General features: G+C 49.2%; 1 protein-coding gene across 1 annotated transcript in view; it reads left to right on the forward strand.

Moving 5' to 3' along the window:
- Nucleotides 1-10,256, forward strand: part of Cfap99 (cilia and flagella associated protein 99) — a 59,327-nt gene that overhangs the window by 21,380 nt on the left and 27,691 nt on the right. Inside the window, exons 3-6 of the mRNA XM_008841880.2 lie at nucleotides 1,935-2,079; nucleotides 3,119-3,213; nucleotides 6,526-6,638; nucleotides 7,560-7,737. Of these exons, the coding sequence (XP_008840102.1) occupies nucleotides 1,935-2,079; nucleotides 3,119-3,213; nucleotides 6,526-6,638; nucleotides 7,560-7,737 (531 nt within the window). The remainder of the gene's footprint in view (nucleotides 1-1,934; nucleotides 2,080-3,118; nucleotides 3,214-6,525; nucleotides 6,639-7,559; nucleotides 7,738-10,256) is intronic.

Raw genomic sequence — 10,256 nt, forward strand, 5'->3', positions numbered from 1 at the left:
ATTTTTAAAAATTTAAAAAATAACTCTTCAAAGCATAAAAATTTGCTCCTTAATAATTAGTAGATGTGAAAAGCATTACCACTGAAATCTACCTGATGACTTTATATCCATGCTCAGATGCCAAGGAGCTGAGAAATTAACTGTCACTAGTAATAATCAGTATATAGAGATTAGAAACGCATGTGCAAATGTCAATTGCATTGAAAATTTATTTTTCTGTATTAAACTGTGTATTTTATTAATGAAATTGAGATATTTTTTAAAGGTTAAAACCTCATTTAATTTTATGTCTTATAGGGTTTATACTGAGTAAAATATTGTATAGCTGTAACAATTCAACTGTAAACCTAAAAATTTACTGCCGATTTTGAAAGATATGCATCTTAGCTCAGGAAATTGTTATTTAATATGTCAATGCTATTGTAATGAAATGCTTCTTCTAAGTATGTGGTTATTAAATAAATAATAAACTGGAAAAAAAGCCTTTATATGAACTTACTTTTTTTTCTTTTAATATACAAGTAACTTTATTATGGTTTTACATTGTAAAATAAAATTGTCCAGGAAATTAAAATACAAAACAACTCAATAATAGACTATGATAGCTAATTAGTTAAGTCAACAGTTGCCAAACAAAATCTGATAGAAATCACTGCCTCTACAGTATTCTGAGTGTGAAGAATATTTAACAATTTTCAAATGTGTGTAATATATAATCATGCTTATAAATTTATGCTTTAATGAGAAAACTATATTAGTATCTCATGTAAGAGTAATTTTTTTCTTCATAATTGAAAGTTTCAAGATCTAAGAGAATTAGATTTAGAAAAAGGTGATGCAGCTTTCAATTAAAAATTCTAACTGTAAAATTAAGTCTGTAAATGAACTCACTTTTTAAGTGATTATAGTTAAAAAAGCACATCACATAATTTTTTACCATGTTAACCATTTTCAAGTGGCCTGGAGAAAACACTCACAGGACTGTACAGCCATCTCCTCATCCACCTCTAAAACCTCATCTTCCCAAACTGAAACTGTCCCTGTGAAACCCTGCTTCCCTCTCCCCGCCCTCTCACACGATTGCCATTTTTTCTGTGCATCTGCCTGTTCTGTAAGGACAAGATTTGCATGTTTGCCTTTTGCGTTTTTACTGTCTCATTTTCTGTGTTTATTTTGTCAGTGAGCCCATCTTACCCTCACTCGTGCTGGATAAGCCATGGGACCAGACCGTCCCGTCTCCGTGCCATTGCCCATCGTTCTGAGAGAGTTGAACCCTCTCTGTGATGACCTGCTTCCTCCAAGTCATCTCCCAGTACCACCCGCTCCCAACAATGCTATCACAATACGGAGTCGTCCATTGACGAAGTCAAGCCCTCAGGATCTCATCACTTCCCAACAGCCCCACCTCTGAACACTAAACTGGGATCAGGCCTTTAGTACAGGAGCCTTGGGTAGGCAGTGTAGATCCAAACCACAACATGACCTGTGTGTGGCACATGTTAATTATCTTTTTAAAAGTAGTAAGGTTTTTGGGCTGGACAGATGGCTCAGCAGTTAAGAGCACTGACTGCTCTTGCAGAGGACCCGGGTTTGATTCCCAGCACCCACATGGCGGCTACGAACCTTAACTCCAGTTCCAGGGGAATCCGAAGCCCTCTTCTGACCTCTGCGACACTGCATGACATGGGTGCACTCACATACATGAGGCGATACACTCATACACATAAAATAAAAATAATAAAATTTTTTTTAAAGTAGGAAGGCTTTCAAATTCAGTTTTGAAGGAGAAAGAAAAGGAGGGTGTCTGCTGGTGTCAGCATGGCTCTGAGGGGGTTGGTGGGAACTGGCCTCTCCTCTGCCACGTGAGGGTCGCAGTCCCCTTCTCCCCTTGCATTCCTGCCCCTGCGGAGCTCCCTCTTGGCTTTGTCTTTCAGACCCTGAGCCCTCAAAAGCATGCCTTTGTTTTGGAAGTTCTCTCTGGCTGCCTCGAGTATGAGAAGTTACTGACCATTGTGGTGGATGCCTTCTATGTGCGGGATGGCCAGCTCTGCCTGTGGGCCGACTACAGCCTCTTTGAGGGTATGTGAATCTACCATCCACATGTCTCTGAGGCCCAGGCCTACTACCCACTCTAGAGTAAAGGACTAGAGAAGTGTCCAGCCCAGACCCTGGACAGATTGTCCCGAGAGAGGCCAGCCAGCAGACAGGCAAGCCTCAGGCAGCTCCTAGCATTTCTGCTCAGGGCCCTTTGCCTCACTTGATCCTCGGGAACCCATAAGTGTATAGCCCAGGTTGAGTATATTTCTCACCTCTCAGGTGAAGAAACAGCCCTCAGGCCTTGAAAGGCTGGTGTCTAGGCCCTAGTACTGAGCCCTGGTGCCCCATGCAGTCTCTGGACCTCCTACTACCTGCCTGAGACAGAATACCCCCAAGGGTAGCCTGGGCAAAATGATGTGCTTCTTGTAGTCTGTTGTTAGCCCTGACCCTGACACCTGTGGGCAGAGCAGGACCTGTGCCAGTCTAAACCACCCAGGGGAGATTAAATATGAGTGTTGCCTCTGCCACTGTCCACATTCACAGAGCAAGGAGTCTATTGTGGGCAGCGGCTGCTGCTGCTGTCGCGTAGGGAGGGATCCAGCCATAAGACTTGCACTTGGCCTTGTGCTAGCCCAGGGAGAGAGAAGTGAGGGATGTAGCATGCTGGCAGACCGAGTCTTGTGGCTGGTGTCAAGTGTAGAGCTGGGCTGACCCTCACTGCCCAGCTTGGCTCAGGGGCAGCCAGCAGCCCCTCAGAAGAGCCCCCTCACCCAAAGGCTTAAGGTGACTCAGCTCACAGAATTAACAAAACAGGTGACATCACTTTTACCCAGAAAAACCCTTAGATTTCTGAGAATTGAGCAAATGCAGTAATGTATGTGGAAATTAAAAGCCCCGAGTGCCCTGCTTCTGAGAGCACAAAGCTTGTTCTGTCTGCATGAGGTGGTAGTCGCCATGAGGGCCTGTCCTCACGTGCCCTGACAGAGCAAGGTGCCATGGAGACCCTCAGTTGCTGCAGAATTCTCCAGGGTCACAGCCCTCTGCAGGGTGGCCGTGCCCCCACACCACATTCTCTCCTCAGTGATCTGCTACCTGGCCATGTTCCAGCTGGACGAGCTTGGCTTCCAGCTCTTCCGCAGTATCATCAAGTCCCAGTCTGTGGGCAAGACGTGCAAGGTGAGTCCCACCGCCTCCACTGCAGGGCAGTAGGCTTCTGACCAGGGAGGACAGGAACCAGAACCAGAGGCATCTGATCAGTCACCTACCTCTGACTCTCTAACCAGAGGTGGGTTCTTCCTTCTCTACTTAATACCAAATGAAGCTCTCTGTCTGGGACAATATGCTTTCTGTCTCAGGAGATCTGACTCTACTCGGTTGCTCTATAAAGGACACACTTTCCAATCTGCACATAAATGTAAGTAGCCCATGATGGATCAGTACTTGCAGTCATCTTAAGCTAAGCAAGGGTATCATTTTTATGACAAAAAAAGCAAAATTGGTGGCATCTTCCAAGAGATGCCTTAAGACTGCCCTTCCCACTCCTACACTCAGCAAGACCTGCACTTGGCTCATTCTGTTCCCATGCTAAAATCCTTACCAACTGCTGAGCAAACAGCCCCCTTGCATCCTGCCCGGGACCCAAAGTGCTGACTCACCAGATGCTTGGGGTGCAGACCACACACTGTATGTACTGAGTCTGTGCAGTGCCTAGTCACTGAGCAGGCTAGGGAGCTCTGGAGACCCATGGCAGCAGCCTACAAAACCTACATGGGAGCCGAGCCATGGTGCCTGTAAGTGGAGAGATTTGAAAGGCTGAGACAGAAAGATGAAAAGTTCAAGACTAGCCTGGGCTACACAGTGGGACCCTGTCTCAAAGCTTAAAAAAAAAAAAAAAAAGCCTTGAGACTTCAGTAGAGTACCTGCCCAAGCCTCTCTGGGATCAAAGGAAAAGCTCCAAGGACCCAAGCTGCCTAGGTAAGATGGTGACGAGCCCCAGACCGTCGATGATCTACCTACACTCCCATGCCCCACTGGGTGACTGTGGTCCCTTCAGTGTCCTCTACCTGCCTCGGACTCAAGAAAGATGCCAGATGGGCCCTGAAGATGGAGACCCACTCTAACAAGGTGGCCTCCCTTGGGTACTGTCACTACTACAGACAGGAGTGTTCCCAGGCTGCTTCGCAGGCAGCTCTGTCCATGGCATCCACATTCTGATATAGCAGGCGGAAGGGCCGGAAGTCTCTACCACCCAGGAACCCCATATTCATCATACTCATTCACTAATGGGACCTGCCAGACAGTCAAAGGACTTTTTTTCTTCTTTTTCTCTTTTTCTTTTTTTTTTTTTTGGCGGGGGGAGGTCTTTTTGAGACAGGGTTTCTCTGTAGGTCCAGCTGGCCTGGAACTCACTATGAATTCAGAGATCCGCCTGCCTCTGCCTCCCAAATGCTAGGATTAGAGCTATATGTCACCATACCTGAACAAAGATTTATTTATTTATTTATTTATTTATTTTTGGTCTTTTGAGACAGGGTCTCCCTGTAGCCCCAGCTGTCCTGGAACTCACTTTGTAGACCAGGCTGGCCTTGAACTCACAGAGATCCGCCTGCCTCTGCCTCCCGAGTGCTGGGATTAAAGGCGTGAGCCATCACACCAGCTTCATTTTTGTTTTTAAGTATGTCTGAGTGCTGTGTCTGTGGTGTGTGTATGTGTGTGTGTGGTGTGTATGTGAGTGTGGGTGCCCTCAGAGTCCAGAAGGAGGGTATAGGATCCCCTGGAATTGAAGTTACAGGTGGTTGTGAGCTACCAACATGGATGCTAGGAACCAAACTCAGATCCTCTCCCAGAGCAGTACACACTCTTAACTTCTGAGCCATCTCTCCAGCTCCCCCAAGAATCAAAGGGCTTTCTCAAACCCACAGGGAACCCCATCCCCATTCCAGCAGGGTCCCTGGCAGCATGGTCCCATACCTATGAAAATGGTGGCCTCAGCCCTGCTGAGATGCTGATGTGAGGATGTGAGGAGGGATGGAGGGACAGATAAGAAACCTGAATGGGACTGCCCAGATGTCAGTGGACCAGAGGTAGAGATGGGGACCCCAAGTCCAGCCACAGGGGCTAACTACCCACTTCAGGGGCTGTGGGATAGCCAGGCTGACAATTGGAAGAGTATTAGAAAGAGGACTGATGGATAGTGGCCATGGGCAAGAGCTAAGAAGTCCCCTGTGGGTTTGGGAAGATAGGAAGGGGCCACTGGGGTGGGTGAGGGAAATGGGCAAGCAGTCAAGTGTGGGAGCTGTGGAAGGCTCTAGGAGGCCTTAGAAGCCTCTGTGTGGAGTAGGCCTGGGTGCTGAGAGGAGAGTGGAAGCTGGTGAGGACGGTAGTCACACTGGGGAGGCAGCAGTGACCAGAAGCTCTGCTCAGTCTTGCTCACCATTGTCCTCTTGGTTGACCATGCACGTGGAGTCACTTCCCAAATATGCTTCCTGCTCTCAAGTCCCAGAAGTGTGTTTGTAACCCCACAAAGCTCTCCCCTGGGCTCTGGCATGTGGTCCTTGGGTTCTACAAACAGTGGCATCAGTGCAGCCCCAGAGTCCTTGACTGTCCCTTCTGATTGGTTCTTTGGGGATCTGTATCAAGGGGTCTCCAGGAATCCCCTCAACTGTACAAGACCCCTTAGGCTAGGATGTATTTACAGCTTCATGGATACCCTCTGAAGAGTATCCCCAGGGGTCCCAGGCTAGTTTCCCCACAGGTGGGTACTGAGGGCCTGAGTTTGTATCCCAGTCATCCAGAGGCTGCCTCCTAGGACTGGACCCCTGTCAGCCCTGCCTTGTGTAAGGGTGGCTTCCAGCTCCCTAAGGGTCCTACTCCCCCTGAGAAGCTAAAGCAGCTGTGTACCTTCCAGGGCCACAGGTTTAGACTTGGGGACCAGGAGTTGGGAGCAGCCTGCAGGTCACAGCACTGGGAATCTCCCAGGACTGCCTCTGAGTTACCCAAGGTTATCACAGGCCCCTAACTAGGGAGTGCAACCTCAACCCCAGGACTGAGACCAGACACCCACTGTGAGGGTGGAGCGACATTCCACCTTCTGGGAGTGAACAGGCCTGAAGGGTTCTGCCTTCTTGCACTGCAGTGCACTGGTAGCAGGATTAAGGGACACAGAAAAAAGAGATAATTTTATTCCCAGAATTCCAAAGCCCACCAAGGGCAAAACAGAAGGCAACAGCTCTCCATGTGTCCCTGCAACATCATGTTCAGAAGTGGAATGAAGGGCCTCCCAGGTCTAGGAGCTTGGTGGGAGCAAGGACATGGCAGGCAGGAGCCCCTCCAGGCAACAGGAATATCCTGAGGGGCGAGGTCTCTTCAACGATCTGCAGGAGTGACAACTGGTGTCATACTCTGTTCTGGCCCCTGTGAGGTGCTATGGGACATCAGTGGGCATCATCCAGGCTGTAGCTGAGTTGCTCAGGCCTCTCCCCACCTTAGTTCCTCAGGTTCTTATTCAGCCCCATGAACCTGTGTTCATGGATCAAGGATGAGTGGAGCCTTGTCTACGAGACAGCCCATGTGAAGGAGAGCTGGATCGATCCTCTGATGAGGTGAGTCCAGCAATGGCAGGGCACTGGATCCCTGAGAATTATCCGTGTCCACTCCTTCACCATGGGTGGGGGCCTGCCTATGGAAGCTCTGTAGGGAGCCAGATTGTGAAAGCTCCAAGATACCATGAGCCTACATGGTACCACAGCCTGTGACAGGGACAGTAAGCTGTGTTCCCCCAACCTACCAGACCCTGGGCCCAGCCCTGCAGTGGCCAGTGAGAGCCCCTTGCTGGGTAGCCTCGATCCCTCTGGGTAGCTCTGGTACTGCAGGTGAAACAGGAACTATTTCAAGTCATATATCCGTCCCGGTGAGTCCAATGGGAGGGGACGCTGGGCAGGCTGGTGATGATCCACTCAGGGTGTGGAAAGTGAAGTGGGAACACCCAGACCTCTGGGCAACCCACCAAGGCCCTTCCAACACCCCTGCACCCTGAAGCTGAGCCCAGGACAGCTGGGCTCCCTTTAGGGGACTGTGATCCTCGCTTTACCCAATATCTACAGCTCCTTCCACCTGTCAGCAGCAGTGCTATTCCAGAACATTCCTTCCCCTTCCCCAGCCTCCCTTCCCTGCTCCCAGCTTCCTCCACCAGTGCCATCTGCTCTGCCTAGACTAGCTCCATGCCCCAGCTGTTGCTTGTCCAGAAAGCCCTACACTCCTGCTGTGGGGATGTCCCAGCTTCCCAGGTCCCTGTCCTCAGGGACTCTGGGCCCATTTCCTCATCTGTGCAAAGGGAAGATTGATGTATACCAAAGGTGTGGCTGGACTGCACCCACAAGTATAGTCAGGGGTTGCCTGTTTACCACCTTACCCTGAGGGACAGCCAAACACTTGGGGGTCCTTCAGATCCCTTGAACCAGCTTAGGTCCTTGGGGACCTACTTAGGATGTAACTCCAGGGGTATCTCCACTTTTGCCTTCAAGATGGCAGCCAGAGGTCCAGGAGCTGATCAACCAACTGGAAGGAGCACCACTTGATCAAACCCCTCTCTCAAAGACCAAGGCCAAGGTCACAGAGCCCAAGGAATTCAATTTGACCATCCCCAAGCCTCGTGCCATTCCAATGCCTGAGATTATTCCCACTGTGGCCAAGCCAAGATCTGTGAGTTGGGCATAGGCCCCCACCACCAGCATGTTCAGGCTGGGCGAATGGACGCAGGGGTCACTGGGAGGCTGGGCTTCTCTAGTGCCAAGGGTGTATTGAACCAGACCAGAGCATTCAATGACCCATACCCACACCCATACCACATGGAAGGGAAGCTAGTTGACCCACTGCCCACCACATTCAGAGCCCAATAAGAAGGTACTGAGCAACAGTGTCAGGCCATGGGTTCAGACTTGCCTGGAGTTCACCTTTAGCCGTGGTAGACACACACACACACACACACACGATAGTGCTATTCAGGTCACAGTATAGATGTTCTGTGTGCCACGGGCAGGGGTGTCTCGCAAGAGTGCCAGTAATCCTGCTCCCCACTCAGGAGAAATGCACATCTGTCTCCTCTGCTGAGAGTCTCTCCATCCTCCTGTTTGCTTTGCTTACTTACCAGTCAGGATGCGCCAAGCTGCAAGAAACAGAAAAGTGAAGTTCAAACTGGCTTGGACAAGTAGAGCACTGGCTAACTTTCCTGACTAAAGTAGGAATAGCCTTCAGGCATGGCTGGATCAGGGTTCCAGCTCTGTTTCTGTGACTACCTCCACCTTAATCTCCTTTGTAAGTGAGCTTCATCTTTATGTTAACTTCTTCATTTTAGTTTAAAAAAAAATTTAAAAAAAAAAACAGGTCTCAGGCTGGAGAGATGTCTCAGCAGTTAAGAGCACTGACTGCTCTTGCAGAGGACCCAGGTTCGATTCCCAGCACCCACATGGCAGCTCCAGTTCCAGGAGATTCCAAAGCCCTCTTCTGACCTCCACGGCATTGCATGACAGAGGTGCACTCACATACATGCAGGCAATGCACTCACACACATAAAATAAAAATAATAAGGGGCTGGAGAAATGGTTCAGTGGTTAAGAACACTGACTACCCTTGCAGAAGACCCAGCAACCACATGGCAAACAACTGTCTGTAACTCCAGTTCCAGGGGATCCAGCAGCCTCTTCTGTCCTCCACAGGCATTGCATGACACGGGTACACTTACCTACATACAATATATGCATACACTGACTTGGTCATTTGTTTTATGAGAGCAACAGAAAAATAACTAATGGGCAAGAGAGTTGGCTCAGCGGTTAAGAGCACTGACTGTGCTTGCAGAGGACCTGGGTTCGATTCCCAGAACCCACATGGCAGCTATAAAACATCTTAACTCCAGTTCCAGGGGAATCCAAAACCCTCTTCTGACCTCCACAGCATTACACGACACAGGTGCACTCACACACATGCAGACAATATACTCGTACACATTAAAAAAGGGGGGGGGCTGGGCGTGGTGATGCACGCCTTTAATCCCACCCAGTACTTGGGAGGCAGAGGCAGGCAGATCTCTGTGAGTTTGAGGCCAGCTTGGTCTACATAGTTCCAGGACAGCTGGGGCTACAGGGAGACCCTGTCTCAAAAAGACAAAAAAATAAAAACAAAAACCCAGGTCTCATGTCCACATTAGTAGCCAGGAATTCTTGGAAAATGTCCAATTGAGCCAGCTCAGGCCTCATGCCTGCTTAAAATGGTCATCATTCTGGGTGCTGTGCTCTGACTAGACCTAGAATTTCCCCAGTCACTGGTAGTAGACTTAGCCTCCCAGAGTCAGTCACAGGACCAAGGACTGTACATGAGTATGAATTGGGGAAGGGGGTGTGGATGGATATCTCAGGTTACACCCCAGTTCCTCCATCCTTCAAATCTCATTAAAAATCTCTCAGCCCATGCCAGGCATGGTAGTGTACACCTTTAATCCCAGCACGGGGGAGGCAGAGACAAGTGGATCTCTGTGAGATCAAGGCCAGCCTGGTCTACACAGTGAGTTCCAGGCAGCTGGGACTACAGGGACTCCCTGTCTCAACAAAACAACAAAATCTGTCATCCCAGAAACTTTTGATGAACCCTCAACTCTACTGAGTCTCTTGCTTGGTCCCTCCTCCTTGACCCAGCTTCTTTTCTTCGTGGCATTGGTGTTTATAGTTTGTGGATCTGCTTACTGTCTGGCTCTTCCACCACACTGCATCCATTTTATTTGTGCCACATTCCCAAAACAGCTGGCAAAGACCTGGCTTAGAAAAAACCCTCAGTAAATGAATACCTGCTGGTTGGATAGATGGGTAAAAAAGTGGATAAATGGACGGAAGGATGGATGAGTGGATGGATGGATGGATGGATGGATGGATGGATGGATGAGTGGATGGATGGATGGATGGATGAGTGGATGGATGGATGGATGGATGAGTGGATGGATGGATGGATGGATGAGTGGATGGATGGATGGATGGATGAGTGGATGGATGGATGGATGGATGAGTGGATGGATGGATGGATGGATGAGTGGATGGATGGATGGATGGATGAGTGGATGGATGGATGGATGGATGAGTGGATGGATGGATGGATGGATGAGTGGATGGATGGATGGATGGATGAGTGGATGGATGGATGGATGGATGAGTGGATGGATGGATGGATGGATG

Source organism: Nannospalax galili, unplaced genomic scaffold (assembly GCF_000622305.1).
Source record: "Nannospalax galili isolate Female #2095 unplaced genomic scaffold, S.galili_v1.0 scaffold101, whole genome shotgun sequence".
Taxonomy (NCBI): domain Eukaryota; kingdom Metazoa; phylum Chordata; class Mammalia; order Rodentia; family Spalacidae; genus Nannospalax; species Nannospalax galili.